Source organism: Auxenochlorella protothecoides (assembly GCF_000733215.1).
Source record: "Auxenochlorella protothecoides strain 0710 unplaced genomic scaffold scaffold47, whole genome shotgun sequence".
Classification (NCBI taxonomy): Eukaryota; Viridiplantae; Chlorophyta; class Trebouxiophyceae; order Chlorellales; family Chlorellaceae; genus Auxenochlorella; species Auxenochlorella protothecoides.
The window spans coordinates 63,235-78,388 of NW_011934340.1; the positions used below are offsets into that span (position 1 = coordinate 63,235).

Here is a 15,154-nt window from a genome sequence, read left to right on the forward strand (position 1 = left end):
CCGCGGCGCCCGCTTCCCGCCGCCGCTCAATCACGCCCCCGAGGTATGCATTCAGCGCGCGGATGTTGGCGTCGTAGCGCCGCACCAGCGGCGGCCAGAGCAGGCGCCATGGCTGCAGCACGCGCTTGTTGCTCTCCTCCATCACCGACAGGTAGAGGGGGGGGAACACGCGGTCGCACTCCTCGGGAGGGAGGCTCAGGATGGCCTCCCCGATCACCTGCAGCGTCAGCAGCCTGAACTCCTCCTCCATGTCCACTGGAGAGTGGTGTTTATGAGGGTGGGGGGGAGGGAGGTTGCGTCATGGGCAAAACTCCAAAAGACAGTGCAGAGGTGCCGCCCCGGAGTCGTGCGCCGGCCTGGCCCAGCGCTGCCTCGAGTTGCCCCATTCGTGTCCCCCTGTCCTCCTCCTGGTCCTCGCGTCACGGTCCTCACCTCCTCCCCCTTTCCCCTCCACAAAAAGCTCCAAAACAAACCATCCACACCTGGCTGCCCGGTGCCCTTGTGCTTGCGCAGCTTGGTGGCCAGGCGCTCCACGGCCCGGGCGGCGATGGGCAGGATGGTGTCCAGCATGTCAATCCGGAAGGCTGGGGCCATGAGCAGCCGCTGGCGCTGCCAGTGGTCGCCGTTGGAGGTGACCAGGCCCGTGCCCAGGATGGGCAGGAACTCGCGGTAGGAGAAGTCGGTGTCCTTGGCGTAGATGCGCTGCCGCGTCTGCACGATGCGCTTGAAGGCGGCGGGGTCGGCCACGATGACGCCCGTGCGCGTGCCCACCCGGAAGCGCACCACGGGCATGGCGGCGCTGACCCAGTCGTACATCTGGCCCCAGGAGCAGCCCCGGGCCAGGGTCAGGGCGTGGCCGAACAGGGGGAGGTTGCCGGGGGCGGAGGGGATGGCGCGGGTGGCCCACCACACCCGGGCCCAGCGGTCGGCCTCCAGCCAGCGCAGGAGGAGGAGGGTGCAGGTGCTGGCCAGCAGGGCGTAGGCCACGCTGAGGGCGCTTGGGATACTGAACGAATCCCATACCTCCATGGGTGCCCGGGGGAGGCCAGGGCAGGGTGGGAAGGGGGGGGCTGGTGCGGGGGTGGTGGTGTTGAGGCTACGTGGCCTCGCTCCGGCTTTCAAAGCTACAATGTAGGAAGCAGGGACCTCGCGTGTGGCACGAGCCTCGGATAAATAAAGCCACTTATTTTCAAATCCATGCACCTCTGCTTCAGGTGGGAAGACAACATGCAATGTGGTGCAAACTACTCCTATGCGCCAGTATTTGATGATCGACGTCGAATGCGCCACGCGGGGACAGCATGCGGGCAGCAGGCCCTTGCTCACTTGGAATACGAGCCGGAGCAGAGTTCGATCCACCATGTGAGAGACCGTGCTGATGTTGAGAATCAGACGCGCCCATCGCCGATGCTGATTATGAAAGGGGCTCCACAGCGCGGCCAGACTACCCCAGAGTGATCCCCCTGAGAGTCGAGTTTGGGAATTTAGCGGATCTCATAGCAGATTACTGAGCGAAACAAATCAATTCCTCTTAAGGAGATCCTCGCAACCCATCTGAGGAGGGGCTCGCGGCTCCTGCTCTCACACGAGGGACAGTGCCCATGTTCAGCAGCAGGACCCAAGGGGGTGTGGTTGATCGGTCCCTGGTGCGACCCCGCGTTGAGGTACGATGCGACAGGGCACCCTGTATGCGTCGGATTACATTGATGAGACGCTTTATTTGAGACGGCTCAGGTCTGGTCTCCACAGACGATTATGCCTCCCCATCGACAAGCCCACAGGTCAACCTGAGCACCTTTTCCTACCTGTTCAGCGAGCTCATCCAGTACTGTCAAGCGCGCGTATCAAACATCGGGGAGCTTGAGCGGAGGTGGGTGCACTTTTTGTGGGGAAGCTCCTCTGATGTCTGTGCAGTACCTCGCTTTTGCACTGAGTCGGCTGCCCGCCCTGAGCGACGTCTCCTGCTGTGGCAGCACATCGAGCTTCCCCATCACACACCGCATGCACAGGCTGGACATTGTGGGATTTGGCGTGGGCGTGCGCCTGCTGGAGCTGCTGAGCTATCGCGAGCGCAGTAGCCGCCGCGACCTGAAGCTGCTGGATGCGCTGCGATTCGTGCACACCACCCTTTGGCGGTACCTCTTTGGCCGCCCCGCCAAGGACCTGGAGCAGAGCAATAATGTACGTGCTGGGGCTCGTGTGTGGCTGGCCCGGCTGCCGCGATGCCTTCTGAGCCAGAGATGGGCAGATGCGCAGGAATCCAACCGCCACCTTACCCCATGGACCCTTCCCCCCTTCCCTCTCAGGCTGAGGACGAGTACATGATCTCCGACGTCGACCTCTTTATCACCAAGTACATCAGCGTGCCCAAGGAGATGGGGCACCTGAACTGCGCTGCTTTCGTGGCGGGGATCGTGAGGGGCGCCCTGGATGGCGCTGGCTTCCCATCCAGGTGGGTGGGCGAGGTGTGCAGGGTAGGAGCTTACTGAGGGAACGCGAGTGCAGGGGCTTCGGTCTTGGCATCCTCTGTCCCTGACATGCTGAATTAAGTTGGCATTGTCAGCATGTTACCGAGGACCCACCACTTCTACTCACGATTGCAGGGTTACAGCCCACAATGTGGCCGTGCCGGGGCAGTCGCAGGCCAAGACCACGCTGCTGATAAAGTTCGATGCCTTGGTGCTGCAGAGGGAGCAGCGGCTGCCCTCCAGCTGAGGAGAACAGGGCAGGACGGAGCGCAAACCCTCACAACTCTCCAACAAAAGGGGGTGGAATCTCCCAATGCACCCCGCGCGCGCGCGCCCGAAGGCGCCCAGCTCGAGCACTGATGCAATGCATGCATGTTGCGCAGCCCTCGATACGCATTATAATATTAAACTAGTATCATGCATCGCATGGAGATCCAGAGGAGATGGCCGACAGGCTCCGATAGCGGAGGGGAGTCCTCCCCGGTTAATACTCCTGCCGTCGAGGCCACGACAACAGGGGCTGCAGAGCAAGCTACATACCCAGAGACGCACATCACATCAGCACCCGAGATGTACGATGTGACCAAGCTCGTGCATGGACTGAGGCGCATGGGGTTCACGACGGACATCGAGGCCCTGCCGGCAGGAGACCCAGCACTCCAAAACTCCGTCGTCCCGGAGATAGCGGAGAGTGCCGCTTCCAGCATCGCTCAGCAGGCTGCTGCCGCGGCCAAGCACGCTTCAGAGGCCCTGGAGGCGCTGCTCGCCCTGCATCCCACCCACCCAGCGGGCGCCATGCTGGCTTCGGCAGCCCAGGCTGCTGCCGCTGCGGCTGTCAGGCTGCTGACAGGGGAAGACGTGGGCGAGGAGGAGGAGGAGGAGGAGGAAGAGGCCAACGAAACGACTGCTCATCACCACCATCATGAGGGGTGCAGAGGTCATGACTGTGAGGAGGAGCATGTTCACACAGGGCAGGAACCCCCTGAGCTCGTCCTGTCCTCAATCGGAAGGCTGCAGCTGCGGATCAATGGTGCTGAGGTGGCGTGTACCTGGGACCAGCCTCCTGGATCAGGTGCTGGGGGCTGGTGAACGCTGAAGCAGGGTTGCATGTGCATTTGGGAGCTTCACATTGCGGGAGGCAATGTGCTCCCCATGCAGTCGCATGATACTGAATCGGTGGACTGAGAGTCGTGCTCGTTCAAAGATGCCACCTGCCCTGCACCACTTAGGATGCCTGCTGCGCACTTCATCAGGCAAGCACCCATCTGAAACAAGCTGCCTGCCCCCCACCACAGACAAATGATTGACATGCTCACTCCTTCTATTGCCACACAGATACAATTACACTGGCTCCATGCGCTGACGGGGCCGGCAGTCCAGCCTCAAACAATTCCATCCATTGGAACGTCAGGCAGGCGTCAGATGGCCTCAAAGAGGCCTTGGAGAAGCTGCTGAACGACGCGGTCGCAGTGCAAACTGCCCCAGGAAAGAGGTCTCTGCCCACCGAGCTGTGCACCCTGTCCCTTCCAGCCCCTGATGGCGACGGACCATCAACCTCGAAGACCTCCGTGAGCGACCCCGCAACCCAAGCGCCCAGCGCACCCAAAGCTGTCCCAGGGCCGGCCGGCCCCTCTGTACCCCCCTCGCTGCAGGCGCAGGCGCTGACCTGGCGCGACATCACGGGGGGCGCCCCCGAGCTGCAGGGCATCCTGGACGGCATGCCCGAGGGCGACCTGGCCCTGGTCAGCTGGCAGGCCGACTGGGTGCCCGCCAGCCTGGCGGCCGAGGCGGCGCTGGCCCTGCGCCCGCCGCGCGGTGTGGCGGCGCTCCTGCGCGTGCGCATCGAGGCCACGCCCGCCAACCGCGCGCTGGCCGTGCGGCGCGTGGCCGCGCTGCCGCAGGCCAAGCGCAAGAGTGCGCGGCTGGTGCTGCGCTCTGGCGCGCACTTCCCCGCGCTGGGCCTCTGCGTCGCCCCATCCATGCAGCAGGAGCTGGCGGAGGGGGAGGGCGCGCTGCGCGCCACCGTCGCCGCCGTGGAGCGCGCGGTGGAGGTGCGCCTGGCGGACCTGGTGCGCTGCGCGCTCAACGCCGGCACGGGGGGGGTGACCGGGGGCCTGGCGACGCTGGACTCTGTGGCGCCCGCCCCGCAGCTCCTGGGCTTGGTGAAGGCGCGGGACGAGGTCCCGCTGCTCTTCGTCTGGACGGAGGGCGGCGCGGCCGAGCGCGACACCATGGAGGGCATCGCAACGGAGGTCCAGGGTGCGTGGTCGTGGACCCTGGCCGGTCCTGAGAGCAATGGTGCAGGGAGGGGTGCTGTGCGAGGGGGAATGACAAGATGAGGAGGGTGGGTGAGGACCCACGGGAGGAGCAGCGCATTTATCTCAGTCCATGAGCGCCTGCCGTGTGACCGAGGGACGTGCAAGCTCATGGACCCCAGCTGTGTGACAGGCTGCAGCCCACGCCATGCGCTGTGCACGAAATGACACCCCACATCAGTTTGTGCACACCTGGCACTTCAATGACATTCCATGGCTCCACATCATCAACCCCCACGCCTCTCACACTCTCCCCTCTGTGCAGGCACGGTGCGCGTCGTGCATGCAGACACCTCTGCCTCGCCCCAGCTCCAGAAACTGGCCGCCTCCCTTGGTCTGAAGCGCTTCCCTGCCCTCCTGGCTTTTGCCGAGGGAAAGGAGGTGCTGCGGCGACAGGGCGAGAGGCTCATCCCAGCCTCTTTGCGGCACACGTGCGTCACGCTCCTGCTCTCTCGGCCCCCCGCGGCGGGGACCGTCCCGCACACACCGGCGAAACAGGCTGAGGAGGACGGCATAGCCCCGTCTCTGGCGCCGGCCTCGGCAAGCAAGGCGATCGAGCAATCCGCCAGGGTCAGCGCCCCAGGTGAGACGCTCCCAGCAGCGGCAGCAGCAGCTGGCGGCGGTTCATCCTCCCCTTACCCAGAAGCGTCCTCGCCTGCTTCCGTGTACGACCCTCCCGAGGCTCGTCTCGCAAAGCCGGGGTTCACTCGCCGCATGCCAGACGGCGAGACGGTGCACTACTTCCCCAAGATGCCCTGCCTCAGGTATGTATGGGGGCCTCAGGGTCTCCACCTGGCGCGACCCAGGGTGGAAAAAGACGGTGGCATCGACGGTGGGCCTTCCAACATGCCGTGTCCCCTCGCCCATCCCCACCAGGTGTGGCTGCCCATGGTGGACGTCAGATGAATGGAATGCCAGGTGCATCCGCTGCAGCTGGGACTGCGAATCGACGGGGTACGACGACGACTCCCAGCCTTTGCCAAAGTACAAAGGCAAGTGGGCAGCATTTGTGGCCCAGATCACCGCGGGCAAAACAGCGCCGTGGAGTGGCAAGCGATGAAGTGGGGGAACACACATGAAAAGCGCATGCCCTGACCCTCCTGTGCTGCAATGGCAGGGCTCTCGACCTCTTCAATGGCATCATAAAAAGCTATGAATGCTTGTACTCATTCTTTTAGCTTCGGTGGCAAAGAGAATGCCCGATGTGGAAGGCATCATGAAAAGGGTGCCATATCACGTGGGTGTGCAAGTTTTTGGCGGGAAAGACTTACAAAGCTACCGCCGTCCCCCCGGCGCGAGGTCCTCTTGCTGCCCGGCCGAGTACACATCCGGCCTCTTTCGGAACGTGAGGGAGCAGGCAGTCTATCGCAATGGCTCCAGGTGCGGGGACCAGGCATGGCGCCCTGGTGCCCCTTGCCGGCGGGACATGGCCGGGCTTTGCTTGGGCCTGGCAAGGGGTGCTGGTCAGGCGTGGCGACAGGCTCGCCATCCCCGAGGACTGCAAACATCCACAGTCTATTCTTGAAGCGCAACGGTGAAGCGATGCGAAGCCCCACCGATCCACACTTCCTCCCCGCAGGCGACAAGTCCAAGGCCGTGAAGGCCCTGAAGGCGGTGAAGAAGAGCCAGTGGAAGAAGACGAGGAAGCCTCGGTACTCCACTAGCTTCCACCGCCCCAAGACCCTGGTCCGCACCCGGGACCCCAAGTACCCGCGCGTCAGGTGCGGCCTGGTGTGGGCTGGGGATGCGGTGGTGCAGGCCTGGATGGCTCGCGTGTGCATGCTTCTGTAAGCCTCCGGAGGAGCAGCCGAAGGGTCGATGTGGTTGTTCTTGTCAATGACTGGCAGGCGCTGGGGTGATAAGCTGCTGTATGGACAAGCAGTCCCACCTGAATGGACTTGCACCCAGCTTTGGAGACACTTGCAGTACATAGCAAGAGTGTCGCCGCTGACTCTCACTCTGCACTTCATTGCATCCACTCCTTGCAGTGCTCCTGGCCAGCAGAAGCTCGACTCTTTCGCGGTCATCAAGTACCCGCTGACCACCGAGTCCGCCATGAAGAAGATTGAGGACAACAACACCCTGGTCTTCATCGTGGACATCCGCTCCAACAAGCGCCAGATCCGCGACGCCGTGGCCCGCCTGTACGACATCCAGACCCGCAAGATCAACACCTTGATCCGCCCCGATGGCGAGAAGAAGGCGTACGTGCGGTTGACGCCCGACTTTGATGCGCTGGATGTTGCCAACAAGATTGGTATCATCTGAGGAGGCGCGGCGCTGGATGTGGCTGCTGCTGTAAGGAACATAGCAAAGCTGAAATCGGCTGAATGGGTGTGTGGGTTTGGGTCCAGTAGGAGAAACGAACGGCAGCTCAAGTAGTGCAGGGGATGTTCGCGCCAACCCAGGTGTTGGGTTTCCCGCCAGGCCAGTATCGCGAACAGTCGAGAGCTGTCGCAGAGCTGTCCACGCTGGCATCCAACAGCGACCAAATCAAAGGGCATTATACCATCCCTGTAAGCGAAGTATATGCACAGGGCGTGGCAGGGAAGAACCCCGACGAGCAGTATCCGAGAGCCCTCGTTCAATTCGAATATCGACTCGCACAGGGATGTTTCCGTTGCTCAAGGATACCCAGGCTTGCACATCGCCGCGCACACCTCCGCCGGTCTGTAAAGACGGCCTGGGAAACCATGCAGGTTCATGCAAGCGGCTGAGCGGCTTCACAGACGCTGCGCAGACCGTCAGTCGTGCGTCGGTGCGCCGGCTGGCTCGCAGGGCAGGGGTGAAGCGCATCGGTTCCGAGTTCTACTCCGATGCGGAGGGGAGCCTGAGGCGCTTTTTAGGCACCCTCGTCGAGGACATCGGCGTCGTGACGGAGCATGCTCGTCGACGCACGGTCACAGTGGGCGACGTGCTCCTGGTCCTCAAGAGGAATGGCAGGTAGTGCAGGTTGCAGGCATACCGTGCTGAGGCTTGTAGCTACAGAGGTATTGGAGACAGTTCCTTCACGACACCCAGAGCGACTGAGAAGCAATCGACATCCAAAAGAATATGCTTCCACTGCAGGACCTTGTATGGCTTCGAGGAGAAGCAGCGCAAGAGGCGGCTCGTCCAGCGGTTGCCTCCCCACTCCCTGGCGGAGTCGATGGCCCGCGTCTGCAGTACAAGTTCTGAGGCACAGGGCGAGGCGACGAGCAAGTCAGCCTCGATGGAGCGTGGTGCACCGACTCAGCATGTCACAAGGCCTCCCGCAGAGGTGGCCGTAGTAGCCATGGCCGGGAGCAAGCCCACGTCCAACGGCTCGGAGCCAGGAGTGCCACAGGCACAGCTGGGTCCCCGCACCCCTGGCCCCATGACACCACACCGCGCTCAAGACATCCAGATCGGGCTCAGCACCTTCAGGGACAGCGTGCTGGAGCGCCAGGCGCGCAGCTGCGCCCCCGTCTCGCAGGCCCTGGAGTGGGTCTCGGCCGAGCTGGCGCGGACAGGGAAGGGACCCTGCTCGCGGACGGAGTTTGAGGTATGGAAAGGGGTTTGGCTTGAAGGGTGCGAGAGTGATCCATGAGTGCACTGTGTCAAGTCCAGCATCCTCATTCCATCACTTGAACAGGTGGTGCTGGACGCTCTGGACCGGCGGAATGCCATCATGCTGGATGGCGACGCAGAGTCGCCATCCAGGACCCTGTACTTCCTGTGACGACCAAGTGCCGCTCCTGTCTCCTGTTGTGACCACGCCATCGTTTCTCCTGGCGTGGCCTCTCCTGGTGTGTAAGACACCACATTGTATGCTGCTGACCTACCTCACGTCCGGTGTGATGCATGACTCCCGTGTTTCCTCTCCTGTGGCGCCCCTTCACTTGATGCCGCCGAGGTCGCCCCCTCAGGCTCTGCTGCTGCACCCTTTCTCCCTACCTCCTCTTGGGGAGCCAGACAGAGTAACAAGGGTGTGATTGTAACAACCAACAGTACCAAAAGGAAAAGATTGACAAGGGATTAAGGCAATTCTGGATGGTGAAGGTTTGCATGACGTGGGGTGGTGTCAGCGAGGCTCCTGGATAGATGGAGAGGAAGGGAGGAGCAATCGAAATCAGTGCCCTCTGCGGGGCTGGGATCTATCAACACGGGCAGAGTAACTATCAAAGAGGAATGCGGGGCAGCGGGTGATTGTGTCTAAAAAAAGTCGATGCCCCTTCGTGATTGGAGGGTGGAAGTGATGAATGTGAACCAGATTGTCTAAAGCTAATAGTGACTAGGGAACAGCAGCAACCGCCGGCCATGTGATATGGGAGCGCGCATGCTGCACTCACGAGTCCATGCAACTTGGCGGCTCACATTGAAAGCGTTGGCCCGTGTAGTTTCGCAGCCTGAGTGCCCACCTGCATCCCCTGGTTCCCACCTCAGCGCCGCTGCACATACTGGCACCGACCCCCAGCGTCCACGGCGCAGCAGGGTGGCGGCACCGGGTACCTCATGTGCGGGATGCTGGCCTGCCTGCTCTGCTCCAGCACCCACTCGAAGCCGTGCCTGAGCAGGTCGCCTGCCCTCGCCGCCAGCTGGTGCGCGGTCGGAGCGCTGAACCCCAACGCCTCGGCCCAGGCAGCGCCCTGCGGCGCCGCCAGCCGGCGCATGCACGCGGCCAGGGGCCCCGGGAAGTCCGTGCCCAGACCCTGGCGCCCCGGCGCCAGGTGGCAGCGGTAATCGAAGGCCAGGAGTGGGTTGAGCGGGTAAGGGCCCGGCGCCCCCTCCGTTGCTGGGGCCTCGGGTCCCCAGTCGTCCACGGCGCGTTCATGCTTGGCAAACTTCTGGGTGCCGGGCAGGAACATGGAGCTGGCGGCGCAGCCTGTGCCCTGCCACCACACGCCAAGCATCTGGTCGTTGTCGATCAGCGCCAGCCGGCCGCGCTCATCCACAAACACGTTGCCTGCATGGCGGTCGCACTGCCCCGTCAGCAGGTCCAGTGTAGCGGCCTGGGTGGCGGAGGGGGGTGCAAGGGGTGTCAGCAGGCAGCGATTCGTGTATGGATGCAGTTGGGGGATGGGCATGGGGAAGTCTCAGTGGCCGGGGGGGGTCGGGGCAGGCCGGATGGTGGGGTGCGGTTCCTTCACACAACGCCACGCCTCTGCCGAGGGCCTCTGCATGATCTGGAGACCCAAGGGTGAGGCAGCTCGCTCATTCCCAACCCCTCCACACACACGCTCACATACACACTTTCACACCTTGATGACCTGGTCCGAGGGGATCCTGGCCCACTCCTGCTGGGCCGCGGGGCCGCGGCTAGTCACCAGGCTCAGCAGCGACACCCCCCTGGCCACCGGGGTCATGACGGCCTTGTGCCCCTGCACCACATAGCCGCTGCCAGGCAGGATGGAGGTCACCTCCTCCGTCCACACGCGCGGCAGCATGTCCTGCGTGGCGCAGGCCTTGCTCAGCTGGCCCAGGGCCACAAGCTGCCCCGGGGAGCCGGAGGAGTAGGCGTCATCGCAGCCCCAGGGCGACCAGGTGCCTGACCGGTCCAGGGGGACGCAGTGCAGCTGCAGGTGTGCATGGGAAAGGGGAGGGTGAAGGGGTCGATGGGTCATCTGCCTCGCGCTGCGGAGCGGAATGGGATCGCAAGGCGTGCTCGGCCACCAGGCCCCTTGAGTGCATCCAGCGGCTTCATTGCAATAGACATTGTGAGGGTGGAGGGACCCAGGATACCTCCTTCAGAAGCCTCTGCCCCCACCCACTGTTCCCCGTAAGCACCTTGGCGACATCTGCACGAGTTTGCCCAATCTGTGTGGCAGCCATGGTGTAGGCCTGCGAGATGCCCTCCGGCCCGGGCTCCACCTCGCCGCCACCAAACTTCACCTTGCCGTCCAGCCTTCGGAGCGCGTGGCTGCAGCCGGCACAGCGGGGGCAGAGCGCGAGGTGCATGCGCGCCGACCCCCGCATGGGGAAGCTGGCGTTGGCGGCCGTCAGGGGCCCCGCCGCATCCAACATCTCTGCCCACGTCAGACCGGAGCCCAGCATGGCGCTGCCGTCTTCCAGCTCGCACTCTGCGCAGAATTGGCACTGGGAGACGTGGATGGGGCCGGAGGACGGTGCTCTGGAGTCCGCAGCCGGCCCAGGAGATCCAGCATCCTCGCAGTCTGGCAACTGGGACTGGTCAATCCCAACAGTCTCATTCCTCTGGGGTATATGGGGATCAGATGGTGGATGAGTATCATCATTGTAATGCCTGACAACAAATCCGAGTGTGGTCGTTCAACGCATGGCATTCATATTCAGCCCGGCATGACTGTGTGTGCCCCGACCCCTGCTTTCCAGTCTGACCGAGGGAGCAAGTGGGTCCTCTGCCACCCGGACCTGCAGAGTGAGGCCGCGCCGACTCGCCTCTCGAGTTGCCAGCACTCCTCCATGACGAACCTCTGTATATATTATGTGTGTTGGTGCTTGTTGGCTCGATTGGTTCCCACCGAGGAGAGGCCTGGGATGCTAAGAGAAGTAAACCCTAACTCAGGATGCCAGACGTAGTCAGAACACGCCATGCTGACCTGGGATCCGATGCAGCGCCGGGTCGGACCATTGAAAGCTCAACAGCAGTAACTGTGACACGAAGGAATGAAACGAGTCTGAAAGGGTCGGTGATCCCTGTCGTATTCCCCGCGCAACTCTCCCGCTCACGCACAATGAAGGCCAACACAAACGCCGAGCCGATGGTAGCAGGGACACATCGGGGTCGCCCGCGCCTTACGAATGACATGGTGTATCAGTAGCGGTCGCTACATGGTCACTGGATGTCTTAAATGAGCTAAAGCACGATTGAAGCTCAGCGGTGGGGTTCGACCATGTATGAGATACTCCTCGACCCCTTGGAAGGTGAGACTTGGGGGTTTCATGGGCGCGGGCGGGACGTCCAACTGCGGATTAAACCAGCTTAGTGTTGCGAGGTCCACAAAAAAACCCTTTCCGGAACAACTTCGACCGTCCGTGACTGGTATCAATCGCGTCCGCACCGGGAATATTCTTGGCGAGGCGTCCAACTCCCGGAGGCAGGGCGGACGAGTCTCCGTCGACAGTACTTTCCGCTCGACACATAGTCACAAGTGTGCTGTCTAGTTTGGCTGTTCAAGCCCCCCTAGGGATGCCGCAGTCGGCGTGCTGGATGTCACGCCGGGTTTCCAGACCAGCCTTCCGATCATTTGTCCATCCATTGTGTACAGCGTGGTCCCCACCCCATGATGCCTGCCAGGGCACTTTTTAGTCATACAAAAGAGATCCGGGGGCTGCTATGGTATGAGGCGCTGACGACTTGCATTTGCAAGGCTGGCTGTAAACTTCATAATGGAAAAAGGGGAAATGGGGGCAGTGGGTGGCACAGCTGATGTCCACCCCGCCCCTGCAGGGTTGTGGAGGGAAGGGCTCTCGACACCCCTCCCCGCTCAGCACAGAAACATGGGTGCATGCCGCATCGTCATGGTACTCTTCTCTCGGCAGGCTCTGTCCAGGCCTGCCGTGCACACCCCCCGGCGAGTGGGGGCCATGTGGCCCCCAAGGCCTCGCCCATGCACGCTGGGGCCCTCCTGCTCAGGCCTTCTTGGGGAAGTAGTCCTGGAGCGGGACCTGCTCCAGGGCCCCCTCCTTGAGGGCTTGCAGCGCGCCCACCGTCGCCTTGGCGCCGGCGATGGTGGTGATGATGGGCACCTTGTGCGCCAGCGCCAGCCTGCGCAGGTCCCTGCCGTCGCGCACGTCGGCCTCGTCGCCCGTGGAGGTGATGATCATCATGGCGATGTCGTCGTTGCGCAGGAGGTCAGCCGCGGAGGGCCTACCCTCCTGGATCTTGAGCACGCTGGTGACGCCGGGCACGCCCGCGGCGGTCAGGTGCTCCGCGGTGTGCTTGGTGGCCAGGATGCCGTAGCCCATGTCGGCCAGCAGGCGCGCGCTGGGCACGATGGCGTCCTTGTACTTGTCCTCCATGGTGATGAAGACGTTGCCCGAGGCGGGCAGGCGCTGGCCCGCCGCGATGGCCGCCTTGGCGAACGCCTTGGCGAAGCTGACGTCAATGCCCATGACCTCGCCCGTGCTGCGCATCTCCGGGCCCAGCAGCGTGTCGGCCCCCGGGAACTTGTCGAAGGGCAGCACTGCCTCCTTCACCGCCACGTGGCCCAGGACGGGCTCGGCGGTGAAGCCGATGTCGGAGAGCAGCGCGCCCGACATGAGGAGCGACGCGTACTTGGCCAGCGGGTGCCCCACGGCCTTGGCCACGAAGGGCACTGTGCGCGAGGCGCGCGGGTTGGCCTCGATGATGAACACCTTCCCGTCCTGCACCGCGTACTGGATGTTGAGGAAGCCCACCACCTTGAGCGCCTTGGCCAGCTTGGGGGTCCAGTCGCGGATGACGTCCAGGCACTCCTGAGGGATGGTCTGGGGCGGGATGGTGCAGGCGGAGTCGCCGGAGTGCACCCCCGCCTGCTCGATGTGCTGCAGGATGCCGCAGATGACGACGTTGCCCTCGCGGTCGGCCAGCGCGTCCACGTCCAGCTCGTCGGCGCGGTCCAGGTACTTGTCCACCAGCACCGGCCGCGCGGGGTCCACCTCCACGGCGGTGGTGATGTAGCGGTGGATGTCCGCGGCGGAGTGGACGATCTCCATGGCGCGCCCGCCCAGGACGAAGGAGGGGCGCACCATGACCGGGTAGGTCAGCCGCTCCGCGATGGCCAGCGCCTGCTCCTCGTTGGTCGCCACGCCGCCGGGCGGCTGGCGGATGGACAGCCGATCCAGCAGCGCCATCCAGCGGTCGCGGTCCTCTGCCTCGTCGATGGCGTCGGGGGAGGTGCCCCAGATGGACACGTTGCCGCGCCCGCTGGCGGCGGGGATGGGGTGCGCCTCCAGCCAGGCCGCCACTCCGGCGGCCAGCTTCAGCGGGGTCTGCCCGCCAAACTGCACGATGATGCCCTCGGGACGCTCCTTCTCGATCACGTTCAGCACATCCTCCACCTAATGAGTGGGGGTTGGGGAAGTGGGTTGGGTGGTGAGGAGGGACACACATGTTGGGACCCGAGAGCGGGCGTGAGCTGCAGTCTGAGAAACCGGTCCGTGCCCCAACCCTCCCCTCCCAGACATCCCACCGTGAGGGGCTCGAAGTAGAGGCGGGAGGAGGTGTCATAGTCGGTGGACACGGTCTCCGGGTTGGAGTTCATCATGATGGTCTCGTACCCCGCGTCGCGCAGTGCGTAGCTGGCGTGGCAGCAGCAGTAGTCGAACTCGATGCCCTGGCCGATGCGGTTGGGCCCGCCCCCCAGGATGAGCACCTTGGGCTGGGTGGTGGCCTCGCACTCGCACTCGCCGTCGTAGGAGGAGTACATGTAGGGCGTGGCGGCCTCGAACTCGGCCGCGCAGGTGTCCACGCGCTTCATGGAGGGCACCACGCCCGCGGCCACGCGCGCGGCGCGCACGTCCAGGTCGCTGGCTCCCGTGCAGCGTCCGATCTGGGGGTCGGAGAAGCCGCGGCGCTTCAGCTCCAGCAGCTCCGTGGGGGAGAGCTGGGCCAGGGTGCGCGTCTTGAGCCAGGTCTCGGCCTCGTGCAGCTCCTGGAGCTGGGCCAGGAACCAGGGGTCGATGGAGGTGTACTCGTGCACCTCCTCGATGCTCAGCCCGTCCTCCAGCGCCTGCTTGATCACCACCATGCGCTCCGGGTTGGGCACGCGCATGTTGTACTGCAGCTTGTCCGGGGTCTGGCGCTTCCAGTTGGGGGGAAGGCTCCAGCCGTCCAGCCCCGTCTCCAGCGAGCGCAGCGCCTTCTGGAAGGACTCCTGGAAGGTGCGGCCGATGGCCATGGCCTCGCCCACCGACTTCATCTGGGTGGTCAGCACGGGGGCGGCGCCCGGGAACTTCTCGAAGGCGAAGCGCGGGATCTTGGTGACCACGTAGTCAATGGAGGGCTCGAAGGACGCGGGCGTCTTGCGTGTGATGTCGTTGGGAATCTGGTCCAGGGTGTTGCCGCAGGCCAGCCGCGCTGCCATTTTGGCGATGGGGAACCCCGTGGCCTTGGAGGCCAGGGCGGAGGAGCGAGACACGCGCGGGTTCATCTCGATGATCACCATGTCGCCGTTGGCCGGGTTGATGGCCATCTGCACGTTGGACCCGCCGCACTCCACCCCCATCTCGCGGATGATGGCCACCGAGGCGTCGCGCAGGCGCTGGTACTCCTTGTCCGTCAGCGTCTGGGAGGGGGCCACGGTGATGGAGTCCCCAGTGTGCACGCCCATGGGGTCCACATTCTCGATGGAGCAGATGATGACCACGTTGTCTGCCAGGTCGCGCATCACCTCCAGCTCAAACTCCTTCCAACCCAGCAGGGACTGCTCGATCTGGACCTGCAAGCAGGTG

The 15,154-nt window shown here is 63.7% G+C and overlaps 6 protein-coding genes across 6 annotated transcripts in view; 3 read left to right on the forward strand and 3 right to left on the reverse strand.

The window, feature by feature from the left end:
• F751_4137 (putative cytochrome P450 4aa1) overlaps positions 1-1,029 on the reverse strand; it is a gene marked incomplete at both ends in the record, with an annotated part of 3,028 nt that extends 1,999 nt beyond the window's left edge. Inside the window, 2 exons of the mRNA XM_011402239.1 lie at positions 35-255; positions 483-1,029. Coding sequence (XP_011400541.1) covers positions 35-255; positions 483-1,029 — 768 coding nt within the window. The remainder of the gene's footprint in view (positions 1-34; positions 256-482) is intronic.
• Positions 1,030-1,601: 572 nt separating this feature from the next.
• F751_4138 (Trafficking protein particle complex subunit 5) lies at positions 1,602-2,715 on the forward strand (the record flags this gene model as incomplete). Its single annotated transcript, XM_011402240.1, has 5 exons — positions 1,602-1,664; positions 1,782-1,870; positions 2,010-2,181; positions 2,307-2,452; positions 2,604-2,715. The coding sequence occupies 5 exons, from the start codon at positions 1,602-1,604 to the stop codon at positions 2,713-2,715; spliced, it is 582 nt and encodes a 193-aa protein (XP_011400542.1).
• A 323-nt stretch (positions 2,716-3,038) lies between these two features.
• Positions 3,039-7,051, forward strand: F751_4139 (60S ribosomal protein L23A; the record flags this gene model as incomplete). The annotated part of the gene is made up of 5 exons (XM_011402241.1): positions 3,039-3,326; positions 4,121-4,727; positions 5,049-5,366; positions 6,363-6,504; positions 6,772-7,051. 5 exons carry the CDS (start codon positions 3,039-3,041, stop codon positions 7,049-7,051), a joined length of 1,635 nt encoding a protein of 544 aa, XP_011400543.1.
• Positions 7,052-7,394: 343 nt separating this feature from the next.
• On the forward strand, positions 7,395-8,483 carry F751_4140 (Histone H4; the record flags this gene model as incomplete). Its single annotated transcript, XM_011402242.1, has 3 exons — positions 7,395-7,726; positions 7,853-8,306; positions 8,397-8,483. The coding sequence occupies 3 exons, from the start codon at positions 7,395-7,397 to the stop codon at positions 8,481-8,483; spliced, it is 873 nt and encodes a 290-aa protein (XP_011400544.1).
• Positions 8,484-9,183: 700 nt separating this feature from the next.
• Positions 9,184-10,795, reverse strand: F751_4141 (hypothetical protein; the record flags this gene model as incomplete). Its single annotated transcript, XM_011402243.1, has 3 exons — positions 9,184-9,753; positions 10,003-10,317; positions 10,529-10,795. 3 exons carry the CDS (start codon positions 10,793-10,795, stop codon positions 9,184-9,186), a joined length of 1,152 nt encoding a protein of 383 aa, XP_011400545.1.
• A 1,557-nt stretch (positions 10,796-12,352) lies between these two features.
• The window catches only part of F751_4142 (Carbamoyl-phosphate synthase large chain), a gene marked incomplete at both ends in the record, with an annotated part of 5,455 nt that continues 2,653 nt past the window's right edge, over positions 12,353-15,154 (reverse strand). Inside the window, 2 exons of the mRNA XM_011402244.1 lie at positions 12,353-13,762; positions 13,894-15,141. Coding sequence (XP_011400546.1) covers positions 12,353-13,762; positions 13,894-15,141 — 2,658 coding nt within the window. The remainder of the gene's footprint in view (positions 13,763-13,893; positions 15,142-15,154) is intronic.